The sequence below is a fragment of the Cyanistes caeruleus genome, chromosome 2 (assembly GCF_971803275.1).
Source record: "Cyanistes caeruleus chromosome 2, bCyaCae1.hap1.1, whole genome shotgun sequence".
Taxonomy (NCBI): Eukaryota; Metazoa; Chordata; class Aves; order Passeriformes; family Paridae; genus Cyanistes; species Cyanistes caeruleus.
Genome location: NC_141702.1, coordinates 115,616,691 through 115,635,167, shown reverse-complemented (window position 1 = coordinate 115,635,167; position 18,477 = coordinate 115,616,691). Strand labels below are relative to the sequence as shown.

At 40.6% G+C, this 18,477-nt stretch overlaps 1 protein-coding gene across 1 annotated transcript in view; it reads left to right on the top strand.

Moving 5' to 3' along the window:
- The window catches only part of LOC111926676 (uncharacterized), a 253,168-nt gene that overhangs the window by 98,605 nt on the left and 136,086 nt on the right, over positions 1-18,477 (top strand). Inside the window, exon 10 of the mRNA XM_086873383.1 lies at positions 1,860-2,112. Within this exon, the coding sequence (XP_086729509.1) occupies positions 2,092-2,112 (21 nt within the window). The 5' untranslated portion in view covers positions 1,860-2,091. The remainder of the gene's footprint in view (positions 1-1,859; positions 2,113-18,477) is intronic.

The following is an 18,477-nucleotide window of genomic DNA, read 5'->3' as shown; positions in this document are numbered from 1 at the left end:
AAAAGATCCTTGTCCGGGTGACTGTGGCTGTATGATTGAAAGAATCTAGAGGATGATCTGAAAGAAACAGCTGAGAGGGGATCGCATCAATGCCTGTCAGTGTCTGAAGGGAGGTGGCAGAGGATGGATCCAGGCTCTGTTCCGTGGTGCCAAGCAATAGGACAAGAGGCAACGGGCAGAAACTGAGGCACAGGAAGTTCCAGCTGAACATGAGGGAGAACTGCTTTACTGTGCAGAGACTGAGCAGGAACAGATCACCCAGAGAGGGTGTGCAGTCTCCCTCACTGGAGATATTCCTGAGCCATCTGGACACAATCCTGTGCCATGTGCTCTGGCATGACCCAGCTTAAGCAGGGAGGTGGGACCAGATGACCCACCCTGTGATTCTTTCCAAACTAGCCCATTCTGTGCAAGAAAAGTCCTCATTGGCAAGCTGCAGGAATAGCAGGTTATACTAGTTATAAAAGGTTATACTAGTGCTGCAGATGTAGAGGAAAAAGAAGCAGAGCGTGTCCAACAAAGCAAATTTTCCCAGTGAATCAGGTTTGATAGGTCACTGCTTTTTCTAGACTAATGTAAAAATGAAGCTTGGTTATTCTGCAGGAAAGTGAACCTACAGTGTCCTCCAAGGTCAGATCCTGGCTCTAAGTGTCCATCCATGACTCAGAGTAATCTTCAGCTTTTGTAGATGGCCTAGAGCAGGAGATTACTGGAATAAGAGAGAACATGTAAAATGATAAACCTTACAGAAAATGTGCATGTATTTTGGGATAAATTCTCTCCCAGTTTTGCTTCATCTCTTCAGGTTTACACACTCATCATCATCCATTCTTACATTTGCTTCCATGATTGTCCTTTGATGCTTTCAGAGTTTTTGCAATATTGTCACAGCAGCTGGTACTAATAGTATTGTGAAACCTCCTCACACCAATTCCTGCACAGCCCTAATGCCCCTGTTCTCACTGGAGGGATCATCTGCATGATTCCATCTATGGGAGAGTGGAATCAGGCTCCTTAATGTGGATGCAATTGTAAATATGTTTATTTTACTCTCCCTTTATTTATCAGTCATGTAAAAAATAAATGGGAATCAGGTCTGTGGTAACCACCTGAAAGTTAGAAAAAAAGTTATTTTTCTAAATTGTGATCTTATTTGCCTGTCTTCCTGCAAAAGAAAGTCTTTGAGAGCTGGTTAACTTCTATTTAATTACTTGCCACTATGGTTCAAATAACTAAGTGGAGTAAAATAAAAAAAAGAAAAAAAAGAAGGAAAATTAATAATAATAAAAAAGTCTTTCCATGTCTTGCTAGCTGAAAAGAAAAAAAGCCCCAAGGAGTTGCGGCCTGAGGGATCCAGCTTCAAAACCGGTTTCTGATGTGACACAACCTTTCCTAAGCACATTTAGCTCTGCTGCTGCTGCTAATAGCATCAAAATTGTTAAAATGGATTTAAGGGCATAAACTGTTGTTGCTACAGAAATAGCAGTAAGCAAGTAATTAAAATGCACAACTTTCTTAGGGGAATGGAAAGCATTGCAAGATACAGATGTAAGTCATTCTTCCTAAGTGCAATAGTCCGTGTTTAAAACAGATTTTGGACTTGAAATTAATCAATCTTCTGTAATAAAATGAGAGTGGGCTTTGGTATTGAGAGCCTAAGCTATTCCTTAGGCTTCACTGACAAAAACCAAATGAAAACCAGGCAAAAACTCCTCGCTGAAAGTGAGTCCATCTGGGGCTGGGAGGTAACAAGAATAGGCTACATCATGGGGAAAAGCTGAAGGCCAGCCAGGACATCAACAGGTAGATCATGTTTCCACAGCAAATTTTTGAGTCATCAAAACCCTTTCCTCTCCCAGGGAGAAGATTGGACAACAGTATCACCACTTGCTGTTCTTTGGAATTACGGCCGTAAGCTCTGGGGACTGACACATATCTGATACACAGAAGGGAAGGCTGTGCATATCAGCATCAGCCTACTTCCACCTCATTATTTCCTCAGAATGGCTGTTTCCATCCAAGTGATTATTTGAGAGCTTTTGACTGAAATGTGGGCACACAGGTCTTTCCTCCCAAACTTCCATTATAACCATGGTCTGGAATTTGTTATCGGTAAGTGCAGGATAAAATTGCACAAAATTAATTTTTTTTTAATGTTGACCTTGATCTTTTCTTTCTGTTACCCTTGATTGCCTGTTGGTTGCCTTCCATTATTCTTGTTGAAATGACAGAAGAAGACGGAACAGCTATTAATGTTGATATGTGAAGTAAGGGTCAGGTTGCAGAGGATGAGGAGGTGGGAGGGAGGCAGTAGTGTTGGAAGGCAGCAAAAAAGACATTATTTTGGTACAGTGCATAATCAATTTATGGCTCTTGCTTCCCTCATACTTATGAGGCCTGAAATTTGGAAGGATTCTGTTTCTAAGGCTAATGAGATTGTTTGCAATTTAAAGATCAGGAATGAAAGAAAATCATGTTTATGAAGTCAGGGTAAAAGCCAAATGGTTTTTGGGGCAGCATGGGGTGGAATGTGGCTCCCTCTCAGCATTTTTTCACTGTTTGTCTCTGGAATATCTTGCACCTTCCTCTGAAGGGCTCGTGTTGGTCGTGGTGTGATCATGCCAGACACATCGCTGCTCCAATCTGGGTTCCTGTAATTGTCTATTTATTTAGGGCTTGGTTTCAGTTGCAGTGATTTGGAGCAGAGCTGTTATTTTGGTTTCAGAATTAAAGATTCTGAATAAATTAATTTGATCTGTCTGCCTGAGTTAATCTGTTGGACTGACTGCCTGTAACTAGGCAGTCTGGAAAGCAGAGGAATGGCAATACCCACACAGTTCCCTACCCTTCTGGAGAGGGAGCCCCTTTTCCATTGGTAACTTCTTACCAAGGAGGCCAATTTATCAAGGAAAGGAGAGGATTCTGGTTCTCTCTGACACACAGAACTCATTTTACTACATGCACAGCCTACACCCTTCCAGGAAACAATTGTGGAACCTGGAACTGTCCTAAGCAAACCAGGAGACCTGGTCATATTGAACTCTAATACTGAATTTTTCCACTGTAACTCAATTCCACTCTGACTTGCCAAAAGTTTCAGTCACTGGTTTCTTGTTTTCATGCTTTTATTCTGCAGTGCTCTTGACCATAGTAAAGAGTAATTTAAAAATATATGAATATGAAAGAGCAGAGGATTATAAACCAGGGTAATATTTGTTCAAAAATTGCATAATATGTTGAGGGATTTGAAACTATTTTACAGCCATTAGTGAACTCTGCCTGACAATGAACTGATAGGGTGGGAAATCATTATTTTAAAGATCTACTGCAGTGGTTAGCTGCTGGGTAAAAAGAAATATTCCTTTATTTCTTGGTAAAGGCAGATGAATAAACTAAATCTATTACATATACAGGGTATTTTAAAATATCTCTGCCTGGTAGCCAGTGAGAGGTCAAAATCAGGTTTCCTATCTGCTAGTGCTTGGTCAAAGAAGTGTACAGGGTGTTAATTTAGCTCAAAGATGTCTGGGTAAATCTGTAGGAAGGAAGTTTGCAGACAGGAAGGAGGGGTGTGGATGGGAAAGGCTTGCCCTGTGCTGGGCTGCATTGAATGCAGTCTCAAATCACAGCACATGGATAAGAAAGAATTTAGAAATTAATGTGCAATCTTAAGAATTAAATTCTCTATCAAGCGACCTTAGAGTCTGGCAGCTGTTCTGGAGCTGATAAGGAGGGGACCAGCTGAAACGTTCCCATGGAAGGCTCTTGTCCCTGGCTGGCATTACAAGAGCTGCAGAGCATGAATCAGAGTCTAATTCTGTCAGCCAGTGATAGGGCCTGCGAGGCACTGGCCTGTGCCTCAGCTGAACAATATACTCCCTTGAGTTATGGGAATCGTAGAGTCCCTTTTGCTTTTTGCTTTTTAACTTGCTTTTTTTTTTTTCCCCTCTTTCCCCCCCACCCCCCTTCAGCCTGTTTTTCCCACACTGTCTCCTGTCCTTTTCATTCCAGAGCATGTAGTGCATAAATACATGTGTGCATTAGCTCATGTGTATAGTATATCAAAGTGCATTTGGAAATGACTTAGCACAACACTGTTATCGTAGCCAGTGGAAGCAGCCCAATGCCACAGGACATATTGACTGTGTTTTTGACAGCAGGGCTCCAAGGATAACAAAATCATGTGTCTTGGTTTATGGGTGGGCAAATCTTAAAAAGCTCAGCTTGCACAGGCAGTGAGATTGAAGTGAATCTCCTCCCTCCTCCCCCTTTTCCTGATTTTTCCAATCGACCCAGGTTCGGTGTCGTCGGGCCAGCCAGGCTTTTTTCTGCGACAAAGTAAACACCAGTGTGGTGACAGTGAGTAAAAATGCTGTGGGAGAAATAATTTGGTTTATTTTAACCTCACAGAAACTAAACTGTATGAAACTGAAAGTGTTCAATTGACTCTGCCTGCAGCCAAATGCCAGAGACACATTAAAACATCTGTTTGCGTTTATAACCTGATTGACTTTGCCAGTGATAAAATGGATTTTAATATGATAATTTGAGTGCCCAGAGAAGTGGTATTAAATAGTTTGCTATTTTTGCCCCAGGTTACTAACCATTTGAGTCCTAATCCAAAGCTCCCTGAAGTCAAAGGGTATTTTCTTGCTGTCAGTCTTTGGGTGAGGTACGTTTCTTCCTGAGGGCCATATAAATGTGTTCGAACACATTGTTGTTAGCACAGCAGTTCTGCTGGGTAAGGATTCATGCTGAGAAGAATTTCTGATGAGGTTTCAGCATTTCTGACTTCCTATGTTTCAAAATAATCAGAATACAGAAAGCAGATACCGTGGCATGTTATCTTTACATAGAAACACTGAATTGGGGAAAATGTAACTGAAACATCATTTTGGTTTTCTTCAAAGTTGGATGAAGGTCAGTAATCAACTCATAATCAATTATCTAATCCTCTTTCTGTAAAAAAACAGGCTGAAAACCCCATCAAAAAGGCCTTTCTCCAAATATGCTTGCTTCAATCTGTTATTCTCTTCTGGATCAAAGATGAATGAAATGTACCACAACTTGGGCCTAGTTCTGAAGGTGTTCTGGATTAGCAATGAATGATCATAATACAAAGGAAATACAGACTCAATATTATGTTCTGCAGACAGTTTTTTGATTAGCAGTGTCTTATACAGGTGCTGTTCTGTAAGGGTAAACTCATGCCCAAACGCTGCACCAAAGAAACCCCCCCTCTCCTCACCAGAACCATCTGTAAATTGAGTTTCCCAAATGCTGATAGGGATGGTTGAGTGTGAGAATGTGCTGGAAACTTGGTGAAGGCCTTGCAGAGCAGAGTACCACAGGTATTTTGTTGGTTTTTCTTGGCAGCAGTGTGTCTCCTTAGAATGTGGGATTAATGAAAGCCTCCAGCTCAGAGCAATGGGCTGTATCTTTCATTCAAAGGTGACATTATTCAAAGGCTCATGAGTTTGAATGGCATAGGGGAGATTTGGGACTACTCTCATCTGAATTCTGAGCACAAGGCAGAAATTGAATTCCTGATGGTTTAGGATGGGGCTGTAACTTCAGCTTGAGCTAAAATGTCAGCATCAGAAATGCATCAAACTTTCTGCTCAAGAAGTGACTGGAGAATTTCTAGGCAGGTAATTACTCTCTAGTAATGTGCTTGTGTGTTAACTTTGCTTTTCCTTTTCTAATTTTTAGGACCAGGTTAAGTTTTTGTAGTAGATACTGTTAGCTAATGGTGTTGATGAAACTTTTTGATTAATGTGTAGTGTTAAACTTCTTCTACTCTTTAGATCATTCATCAACAGAATTAATATGAATATGAATTTCATGCATGAGTATTTGCCAAATAGTTCAGAGGATTTATTTGTAATGAATGAATTATTTGCAGCCTACGCGTTTTGATTCTGATGTATGATTTTAATGGGCTATAATCTTCTATTTTATTAATACTTTCTAAATAATTTTCTGCTATAAAATGAAATAGAAAAATGAATAATAGCTACTCTGAAAAGAAAAATGAGTATTGATCTGAGTAAGTAGTTTAGGATGACTCATTACATGTGATGCACAAAAACACACAAAAAAAGAATGCCTTTAAAAACAAGATCATGTAAACCTAAAGGAAATCAAGGCGAGCTGGGTAACTGAATCAACTCTCTAACAAAGATATATAATGATTAATAATATGCCATTAAAAAACCTGGTCAATTCAGTGTCCTTGCTAATCAATATGTTTGCGTGGTCATGAGTTACCTCTCTAACCAGTGTCCATGGCCACTTTTAACACATGGGCTGGAATCACATGTCACTGCAGCCCAGCTTCCAGGCCCTTCATGTGGAGAAGCTTTTCTCCTGGCTGGAGCCTGCCAGCGAGGCTTTCAGTCCTGCTTTAGCACTTTTTTGGTGTGAATGTAACAGATCTTTACAGGACCCAGGCTGGGGAAACCCCATACAAGCTCTGCAGCAAAACCCATGGAAATCAGATTTTGATCAGGCTAAGACTTTAAAAGGAAACAATCTGGACACAAATACTTCTCATTTTTTCCCCTTCCCCCTTTCTAACATGAGGCATCCCTTCTTTTTTCCCTGCATAGTTTGAGGGAAATATCCCAGTAAGCAATTACAGGATTTTATGCAGCGAACAGGGATCTCACAGTGTGATGTTTTTCATCTGGCATGTCTTTGTTACTCTCATTGTGGGCCGTTGTGCTGAGTAGAAGGCAGACATTACTCAGAATGAGAGTGGAGACTGTCTGTTTCTGAGTGCTGGGGCTTTATTTGAAATGCATGCTTTGCCAGTGAAGCCTGCATGTGCCTCTCTTTTACACTGCAGCCCCAGCCCCTCAGATGTTTGTTACAGGGCTGAAATAGTGCACAGATCCTCTGCCTTCCAACAGGCACTAACATTACACTTTTTACTAAATACACCAGGAACAAGTGAGAGAGGGAATCACTGAAACTGAATCAACTTACCTGCTGCTCCTGCAGTGCACAAAATTGAGGTTTCTGCCAAACATTTGGCAGAACAAGAGGTACATTTTCTTTTTTTGAACTGAAGCGGTTCTTGTTCCAATAAAAAATATATAGATTAAAAATGTGTAACTAAATAAACCTTGAAACACTTTCACAGCACTTACACACGTGTCAGTCTGCATGGACTCTGGCTTTAGCTACACAGTTGGGTTAGCATGGGCCATGCTCACACTGGGGATTCTGAGTGGTAAAACATGGATTGTGCAACGGAAGGATCCAAAGCCAGAGAACCAAAAATGTCTTGCTCACTCTTGTCACCTCTTATCACCTGGGTGCATTTACACCTGGTGTTCTTCTTTCCATCTTTGGCCAGGATAATGTGCCATTCATGAAAATGACTGGAGTTCATAAAACAGAACCAGGATGTGCTACAGGGAGAAACTGGACTTTGGTGCCATTGTTTGCTGGGACAGCCTGGCAATACAAAACAGCCTCAAATAGGACAGAGCTTGCCATGATGGCCAAAATTAGAAAATATAGGGATGGCAGAGTTATCTGTCCTCTGGTTTTTTTTCCATTAAGATTCTTATTTTATTATTCTTATTTAATGCAATTTTAAAATAGACTTCCAGTACAAGCTATAGATACCCCTGGAACTTGTTTAAATAAAATTAATGCATGCTTTGCTCTTCTTTCTTACGAAAGAGTTCCTCTGCATCCAATATTTATTTGCAGCAAGAATACGTGCAGCTCATCAGAGTGTGTGCATAACAGCAAAAGGAAAAAATACATAAAAATTGGCAGTTGTCAGAGTTAGCATCAAGCCAAATGCACGAAGCTGAAGCTCTGTCAGTGACCCAAGAGTGAGTGTAGCACACAGAGGGGATGTGTGTCCCCAGCTGCCTCACACTTGTGCTTCAGAGCTGATCTGTGGCACTGATGTGAGCAGCAGCAACTCCTGTGACAATAATGACAATCACACTGGAGTCTGCATTTAGTGTTTTGACTCTTTCTTAACAGCAATGGGCACTGGAATAAATCATGCTCCTGAAATACATATATTTTTTCTTATGTTCCTTATTGAAACGACAGGTTCATTTTACTCAGGTCAGTGAATGGTGTCATATTTTTAATGAGTCTATTTGGGATAAACCTGAAAAGTTGCATCAATTTCAGCATTTTAGAAGGCAGTTGTCATTCAGACATCTCTGAACTGTCCGTATCTTTTGCAGAATACCTGAATTTTATCAACCATTTGGCCTGGGCTTTTTCTCAGATAAGTAATTAATCAGTGTGACTCATTTCGCTTGTGTGGAGGTGTTGAACATAAACTTTTTTCATACAGTGCTCTTACAAAGACCTTACAAATGCTATCCAGGAGAAAAGTGTTACCTTAGGCGGCTTGAAAACACAAAGCTGAATTCACTATAGAGAGGACACATCTAATTCTTGGAAAGGCCAGTGAAGCAGGCAATGTCTAATAAAAATCCCAAGTACAGGACTTGGATTTAACTCAGGCTGCAGTGATTCATGGTTTAAGGTTCCTGGCTCAGTCCCTGGTGCAAGGCATGGTGAGAGACATCCTGCTGCTTAATAATCCTACAACAGAGCTGGATTTTGCTTGGCAAAATACAAGGTGTTGCAGATGATTTCATGTGCCCACCTTACTACCAGGTAAACAGATAAAGTATAGGTTAAAGGTTATTTAAAATGATATTTGAGAATGTCAGACTGTTCCAGATGAAATGCAATGCTAATAGAGAGGCTTAGCCTGTATTTATTAACTCTGAAGTGGAAGGAGCTGTTTTTTACACTGAACTGGAGAATTTGAAGGACTAGCAGGAAGTGATGGCTACAGGATACAAAGGGGTGGGGGAAGCCATCAAGTTTTATTGCTGTTCAGTAAAAATGATCACATCACTCCCAAGTGGCAGAGCTGCATATGTAGAATAGGTTTTCATCTAGCAAGCAACCTTGAAAATGCTATACCTGATTACATGATACATGTTTTGTCCATGTCTTGCATCTGTGGTACCTCAGTGTCTTCTCTTTTCTTTCCTTTTTCCCTTTTCCTTTATTATGCAGGCATTATTACTGGATGAGCATGGTTATCACAGCATAAGTTCAATTTATTTTAAGGTTTCTTTGCTAGAGATATTTATGTGCTCATTATTCTCATATTTCATATTCTTTTTGTTAGAGATGGGGCTGAATTCAGCTTATGAAGTAAATATTTCTGAACTTCACATTTCTTAATTCTGTGATGTTGTTTTTAGAGTTACTTGTGTGTGTTTCCATCTTAAGAGCTTAAAAAGGCCACCAAATGACTTTTCCTGTGAAGCCAACTGCACTTGGACTCCAGGCACTGGGTTTGCAAAGGATTCCCTTTGCCCAGGCAGGCTGTGTAATCAGGGCCATGCTAAGCACTGTGCAGTTTAGGATCACACAATCACACAAATTTAGCATGAACACAGCATGGGAAACCCAGCAGACCAGTCCACCTCAGGGTTTTAGTGCTTTTTTCCTCCTGCTCAGCTGCTCTTTTGCCAGAAAGCCAGCTTTCTTCAACCTTCCCTGTGACCCAGATCCCTTCCCCTACGGAGAGAGCTTTGGAAAACCCAGTCTGTTATTCTCCAACACCATGTTTCTTCTTTACTGATGGAACACATGAACTTGATTTTGACTGTTGGAAAACTTTACTTAGTTTCATTTTGGTTTGGCTGAAACCTTCCCCTCCTCCAATTAACGAACTTGAGACTTTTCCTGAGATGTTTCCCTCCCATCTCAGGAGGGGAGAGGTGTCTTGGGTCTGTTGTTAGTCACTGGTGTAGGAGAGGGGAAAGCTTCGCACAGCAATTCTCTTTCCATTACAAACTCAAAGGGTGTGATTTGTTCCCTCTTTCTCTTTTGGAAACTGAAGTGTTCATCTCTGCTTTTCATTGGGGAAAGTGTCTTATGGTGAATATTTTAGAGCTGTTTCAGTGTTTCATGTTCAAACTTGGATAGATTAGAGCTTTTTGGGCTTCTTACCCATGCTTGACATCACTTTGGCAATGAGAACTCCTTGGGCCAGCCTGTGAGAGAGTCTGTAGAGAATTCCTGCTGGAATGCTGTGCTGCTCTGCTCTCTACTGAGTGATTCTTCCCGGCAAGATGTGCATTAGGAAAAATGTATTCCAGTTTCTTTGTAACTAGCAGTTTTATTATGTCTAGTAAAAAAAAAAAAAAGAAGAAAAAGGAAAAAGGAAAAGTGGAAAAAAATCTTCTCTACTTTTATTGAGAATATTGTAGCTCTTACACCTCAATTTCTTTAACCTATCAAGTGCTATTTTAACCAAAGAATCTCAGTTTTAGGAAAAAGCTTTATATCTAAAGAGGTAAAATACAGAAGGGGAATAAGAAAATATTGAGAATGTGTTCACTGAGAGATTTTGAGGCTTGAGTTTTTGGGGCTTTCAAGGTCAGGAGCACAAGCACAGCTCAGAAGAACTCATTTCAGTAAGGTCCATGAAGCATAGATTTAATACTCCTTGCATCTCTGACAGTTTTTTAACTTTATATCCCCAGTCAGAAACCATTTTCAGAGGATTATAGGTAAAATAGTTTTGAAATCAAGCCAGGAAGTTACAGACTTCGGCTGTTTCGGGCAAGAGAAAGGAGAAATTTTAGTGGCTGGTGGTCCATAGATAAAGCATTTTGCCAATAATCACCGTTTATTGCTTTGAATACAGATCTGAACTTCAGTCCCACATGAGTCATGGTCTCTAACATGGACAGTTTTCAGCTCAGAATCAACTGCTGGTATTTAAACTTGAGCGCACACTTTGTCAGAACTTTGCAAAGATGAACATGTTTTGCAAATTGAGGGTTGCAGCTGTTAATTTTACAGCCATAGCATTTTGGGTAGTATTTAAAAAGTCTAAAAGCTTAAAAATGATGCATCAAAGAATGTTGTTGTGGAGGTTTCAGAGAACATGAACCTTATGCAAGAATACTAATAAAGTAATTCTGTGCCCTTTTAATCCTCTTCCATGATTCAGTGTAACTTTGGGACTACTTGGGTAGAATAAATTGTATCCATTTGGTGAGTTGAAAGAATTTATTCTCTTGAGAGGGGGGGAAATAGATTTTCTGGCACAGTTTTCAAGATGGTGATTGTTGATAGTGGTGTGCCAAGTCAGGTTCTAGCATAGTGATGATCACTGCCTGTCTCAAGGGAATTTTTTCTCAGGCTAAACTTCCAAGGCAGTTAGCTACTTGGACTTCAGCAGGAATTGTAATCCTCTCTGAACTCTACTGGAACTCAGTAGGAACTCTGCCTGACTTTGGATGCCTGTAAGAGCCTGAGCTGGTACTTTGGTGTGCTTCAGACACCTTTGGAAATCCATCCATTACAAACTGTTACAAACTGACCAGAAGTTTTGGAGCGCTGCCCCAGAATGGACACCGTGTTTTAGCCAGGAGACTGCTCCATTTCTGTGGTGGGAGAAGGGATGCTTAGATAAATAGTCTGTCAATTTGTTAAGCATGAGGGATCCATAAAAATCAAAGTTATTATTGCAGCAGGAATTTTCCCACAGCAAAAACAAAACAGAACTGACTTTCATCCATAAAAATATTGCAAGTGAACCACTTGTTTGCTTCTTACCTCTGTTAGCCTGTTTTATATAAGCCGGCGTACTCCTTTATGAGGACTTAGGCACAGGCATGTTGATCCTTGCATCCACACAAGAATTCTATGAGCTAAACACATGTTCTGCCATTGGCACATTGCTGCTGTCCTGCCAAAACCCTCCTCCGTGCTTGGCTTCCGCAGCAATGAGCATGGGTGGAGGAAGGAAGGAACAGCTGGGAGGTGATTATGGTTTCCTGATGCCCTGCCCCACCCATGGCACAGGTTAGCTCAGTTCTGAGTCTCAGGCAGCTGGTAGAAATCCCCAGGAGACTCTCCATTCATCCCCTGCTTTATCTCCACCCAGTACCTGGCACGCATCCTCTGCAGCAGGCGGCTGCTGTTGCTGCTGCTGCTGCTGAAGGAATTGCTTTTCCCAGTTCCATCCTCCCTCCTTCAGCTCTTTCTCTCTTTGGGATGTTGCTTGGAAGAAGAACAGACTCAGTTCTGTTCTTTGGATTTCGGGACAAGTTTGATTTTAATAGGACTTGTGTGCATGAAGTTTTATCTGGAAGCCCAGGGGGCCCCAGCTGATTTATTCTAGTTATTTGAAGGGTATGTTTCTGGAACTAATTCCAGTTAAAAAGCTGAGGTCCAAGAAGAGCAGAAAAGTATTCACTGAGGAGGGAGAGAAAATGTGCTGGGAGAAGCAGAATGAAATTTCCAAAGAACACTGTCTACCTCTGTACTGTTGGAAAGTTCACCTTTCCCAACACAGAGGTTATCTTGAGCACTGAATGACAGATAAAGCTTGTGCCATTTAAAATACTCCTTGTATTGTCTGCGAATAATACACCCTGCCACAAATTTGTCAGCCATTTACAAGGCCAAATTCAGAATCAATCAATTTAGCAGTCTCTAATATCCCTTTGGCTGATAAATAAAGTATTTCAATACCAACACAGTGGTGAGACCAGTTTCACAGACTGGTGCTGAACCATTTGACAGCCCAGCAGAAAGCAGAGTGAATTCTGGATCAAAGGGTGACCAATGCTAAATCCAGGACTATGAGCTGCAGTTATCTGATGTCCTGGTGAAGGGCGAGCCACAAACAGAGCTATTGGCTGACACCCCTGGAAAGTAGTAGTAATAATAAACATCTGGAGGGTTTGACATACTCATGGTTGCCAGTAAATAATCCCTGGCTCTGAAGCAATTCCTTTGGAGAGGCAGTTGGAGATATGGAGAGTCTAAAAAGTAATTGTGTGGTGGAATGATGGACAATATCCTGATAAATCAGGACCGCTTGTGTGTTGGTATAAGTAGTGAACAGGGTCGTAGGAAAAGGGGGAAAAAGGGATGAGGTTGCAGCATTCAGTGATAGGAGTCAGCCATGGAGGGAAGGAGATGAACCACCAAGCGGCACCTCATCCCTCTGGAGCACCTACAAATGCAGCCCTTTGTTCCTCACAGGGACCAAACAACAAAACCAATGGAGGGGGCCTGTGCAGCCAAGAAGAGAAACGTTTGTGTTCAACGTTGAGGATTTGAAGCAGATTTGATTGAGGTCAGTATAAATCCTCAAGGAAGTGCTAAGAGACTGGGATCTGATCTGCAGAGTTGCCTGTTTACATCCCAACCTGCAAACATGAGTCCACATGCCCAAAGCAGCACTTCACACTTTGGTGTTTACTCCCAGCCATTCTCAGACAGAGATTCCTTTTGATGAACGCCCCAGTTATCTGCCTGCTGCAGCTTTCATCTGATTTTCTGTGGCTGTCTTGTCCACTGGATATCATGAACACACTGGTAGTGCTGCTGTCACGTATTGAGGACACCTTGGTCTGGTTTTCTCCTTTCTTTTCCCCCAGCAACCCCATTTGAGGCAATCAGGGCGTATGTGCAGATGAAATCGGTCTCATGCACCCGCACCAGCGTTATTCTCTTGCATTATAGCCTCATACCCAAGGTATTCATAACGTAATTGAGGCTTGGTGGGAGCCCTGCTGTACAAACCCATGGGGCTGCTTCCCTTCAGGTAAACCCTGTTGACAGGCAAAAGGTTACTGCTTGTAGAGGCAAGTTCCTTGCCCCAGTGCACATAGTGCTGCAGATACATCATCAGATTAGTCAAATGTCTGTGGAAAGGAGTCTGTCTCCAAGGTTCCAGTTGCTCCTTGCCTGCCTTTGATATTCCTGTGCTTGCACAAGGAGTTTGACCATGCTAGCATTACGCAGGCCTCGCTCACAGAGAGCTCATTGTCTGTGTCCTTCTCCCAGCAAAGCGCTAAGGTGTGGGGCTTAAGCACAGGTGTGGGATGTGCTTCCCATTCCAATAAAAAATCAAAATATATCTGCTGCCTTTTAGCTGCAGCGTCAATAACCTGATAAGATAGCTTTTACTGAAAGGAAAAAAACAAATTGCTCTGTCCAGTGTTTGGGGCTACAGGTGAAGCAATTTAGAGCTGGAAGGGCACTGCTATCATTACAGCCATAGGGCTTTCCTGAAAAGAATCCTAGATGAATCCCAGTTATTCATTAGATGTCATGTAAGAATCAAAAGAAAAAACCAAACCAGAAAAGGTCTTATGACACTGATGGTGTTTTATGCACTCACAAAACTGCCACAGAGAGGTTCCAAGGTGTCCTCATTATTGCAAACAGCACTTGCATTCACACAGTCCACTGCCTGGAACTTGTTTAAGAGGTATATTTTAATTTATTTTCACATGGAATTTTGCTTATTCTTATTATTTATTTTTTTTTTACTTTTTTGTTGTAATATTTAATATTAAATGCTATTGATAAAATTTAATACTCATACTGCATTTAGTATTCTATGTCTATATCATGCTCTAAGTAACATTACATTTAGATTTTAATGTTTTAAAGACAAGTCTTTTGAGGAAATCTTCATACTGGAAAAATTTTTATTTGTTCCGAGTCAGAGCACAAAACATGTTTAGGAACACTGGAATTTCCCATGGGGCAGAGATCCTGTTTTCCAACCAACTCTGGGCTAGGAGAACTCTTTCTGATTTGCCCAAAGAAGACTTGGCTCATGACCCCTTCTGAAGTTTATTCAAGGGCAAAAGATGGGGTGATTATTGTGGAGAAATCTCATTTTGGTTAATTCCCAGAAGACCAAAGTTAAAGCCAGCAAAGATCTTGATGCTGTCTCACCCACCAGCTGTCATTTTGAACCCAGATGCTCCACATCCCTTGCCAGCTTCTTGCTGGGGGAATGGGAGGAGGAAGGCAGGGCTCAAAAATAAAATAATTTTAAAAAGAAGAGAAGGAACGTTGCATATTGTATGAACAAACTATGAGCTGATGCAAAGTGGAGCATAAATAGCAACCCTAGGTAGCCACATGAGCCACATGAGTATTTCCAACCTTATGACAAACTGTGTCCAGCTTAGCATATTAATGGAAGTGTTTAATGATGAATTCCTTCTAGCTTTTTGCTATGGATCTTTCCATTTCATGTTTTGAGGAATTCCTGTGTGTAGATACCTATGTGGTTCCCATCACTTCATTAACTAAGCACAGATTAGCAGAGCTGTCCTTGCAACACTTGGGTGGTAAAATGTTACCTCCACTTTATGGGTGCAGACCCAGAGATGCTGAGATTTTTAAAGGCCTCATCCAAAGCCTGTAGGAATTAGTGGGAATTTTTTCCTTGATTTCGATGGCTGTGGATCATGTCACTAGTAACTTGCCTGAAGGAACTGCTGTGATGACTCAGTCAAGCTGCTCATTGAGCATTTCATATCTTTAAAAAGTTTTTTTTTTTGTCCAGCAACAAAATCTATCTGAGTATTTATTTTCTACAGTATATCTACAACTATGTTTTAAACTCCTAACTTTGTTCTTAATGCCTTTCCTCTCAATAGGAAGAGCTCAGAACAATCGCTCAGGTCATTATCTTTCAAACTTTGTCAGTTATAGTGCCTAAAAATACTGAAATATTTCAAAAATTACTAGTTCTGGTTGGCCTCAAAGCTGAGGATGTGTGAGGATAGCTCATTGTAAAGATAAAGATCAGAGTGGCCTGTCTTTCTCTTTTTCTGCATATCATGAGTCTACATTCTTTCTCAAAACCATTATTAGGCTTACTAAAAGTACTTGATTGAAGAATTTATATTAAAATTATGCAGGTGACAAATATTTTTTGTCCCAGCACTGGAAATTCAAATTACTTGCTTTACAAAACACTGTGCTACCAGTACAGCTTGCATTCAAGTCTTTAACAGAAGTCTAAAATGTGGTTCCTTGATGAAAGCTGGAGCAATCCTCATCTTTCCCTGGTCTTTGAGCTTTGCTGTGTTTGTCAGCTCTTAGCGGGTGCGAAGTGATGCACAGCCAGCTGCCCACGAGTAATAACTGAATGCAAAGCCTCCAGACTGAATGGATTTCACCTGATACACAGGAGTTTTAATTAGAATTAATGGGATAAAACTGAGAAAAAGGCATACTTAGGCTGGATGTCAGGAAAACGTTTCTGGTGGTAAAAGCTGTCATGGTATATTCTCCCAAGGGAAGCAGTGGTAGCAATTTAAATCACAAAAAAATAGTTTGTAAAGATGGAACTATTTCTGGGCTGATGAGGACTGGTTGATTTGACTGCAAAGCTCATTACTAACCTTTTTCCTCCTCGGTCCCACGATTCATTTTATATTCTGAGTGTACCATAGAATTATAGCTTGGTTTGGGGCAATAAACCAAAATTGATAGGCCTGGAAAAAAAATATTATGTATCTGTTCCATCATTCCATGTTTATAATGTTTGTTTAGGTAACTTTAAAAAAAAAAAATCCCATATAAAGTTTTTCATGATTATTTCAATTGTTCATGGGTATTAATTCATAAAAAAGAGCAAATTCCTCTGTGACACTGAGACTTTGTACCACGTGTGCTTAATGTTACAGACCTGACCAAAGAGAAAGATTGTGTTTCTTCAGCTTCATAGGATCTGTGGTAGAGCACCTTTCAGATGCTGACCTCAGCACCTAAACCATACATTCCCAGTGAGGTAACTGGTCTGGAGTGGGACAGAATGAAGCAGCAGTGACTAAGCAGTGCTTTTGGTGTTCACCAGGTTACTTCTTTCGTGCCCCAGATGCCTGAGGAGTGGTATAACCACGGCTCTGACTGTGACAAATGGTTACTGTCTCTACAGGGTGCAAAATAAAATGGTTCTGCTTTGTGAAGTTGCATTGTGAGCTCTTGGCTGGGACAGTGACGGAAATGCTTCCAGAGGAAAAAGTCCCAGAGAAAATAAATGCTAAAGATGTCTCCATTAACTAGGCAGATGAGTCAGTTTTTGTTTGAAAATGGAGAATCCCTGCTTTATTTCTCTTGCTGTGGAGGTTAGGGACCAGTTGTTCCAGCTGGAGTTACGAGGCAGTTTTAGTGAGGGCATATATTTATACGATATGTAGTTCAGTGACACTTTGAGTAAAGCATTTGAGGGTATGGAGAACAAATTATGTATAGCAGTAGCAATTGATTTGTCTGTGTGACATTTCAGTGTCACATGATAGGCCTTTCTTCAAAATCATGAAATGAAAATTGTGGTTTTTCTTATTTCTAGTAGGAAACACTCGATAGAAGGTAAACCTTGTTCTTTTGCAATGTCATATAATTAACGTGTTTTATCTACCCCAACTTTTATGCCATTAATCTTTTGCTCTCCATTAATATTTTCAGCCTTATTTTTCCCTTAGGTAGCACCTCCCCTTTTTGTTGTCCCCAGAAAATAGCAGAAGTTTGGTAATTTCTATACCAGGACTATAAAACAGACCCAGTATCTTAATTTGAGAAGTCACGAAGCTGCTCATGTTTTAAGTCAAGCATTGAGATTTTTGGACATGGCATTAGGATGTTCTGTTCTTCTCTGTTCTACCACAACCACCTCACAAAGCTGTTCTGTCTAACAAAATTTAAGGAAAAAAGAAAAAAAAAAAGAAGAAAGAGAAAAAAAAAAGGGAAAAAGGAAAGGGACCTCTGAAATCTGGGATCCTGTTTGCATTTGCCCAGATTCACTGAGGCATATGGGAACATACATTGACTGTGCAAGAACTAAATGTCCTTGTGCCTCTGTCCCTGGGGGACCGTGGTGAGACTCCTGGTAACACTGCAAATCAGGATCTAAGGAACAAAATGCTGGATTTTGTCTTAGCACTATTAAAAGAAATAACATTTTAATGATATGTGCTATTGGCGTAATCCTTCCAAAATGGACAATGATTTATATATTTCATGTGAGGACAGGATTCCTTAGGGGATGACTCATTGTTTTAGTCTGGAATAATTCCAGTGGGAACCTTTTTCAGAACTAGTTGATACATACCTTACATGGTCTTAGTTTGGGATTTTTTTGTCTTTCATTTTGTCTGATATGTGTGCTTGGCCTATTAAAATTAAACTGTCTCTTTCCCTTCCGAGTCAAATCCAGTTAGTATTTACCAAGACCTTATATGGAGAGGGGAGTATACATATATACACACACATATGTGTATATATATATATATACACATATATATACAAGAAATACATGCATACATAAATGTTTTTATGTATGTACATAGCCAGGGAAGAAAAAAGAGCTGGATCTATTGGAAAGGCAATGTTTATTTTTTAGTAAAAGGGTGAATTTTGCTATAAGCACATCTTTTCACATCTTAGTTTGACCCAAAGACAACAATGGCCAGCATAACTTCTTCCATTTATAGAAATAATTCCATACTGTAGTTGTGGGACTGCATGGATGCTGTGGCCTCTAAACACTGAATTAACAGCCAGTAGGACAGACTTGGATCATCTGATCTGGGAACAGATTGGGTTCACTCACACTCCTGGTTGGGGTGGCAC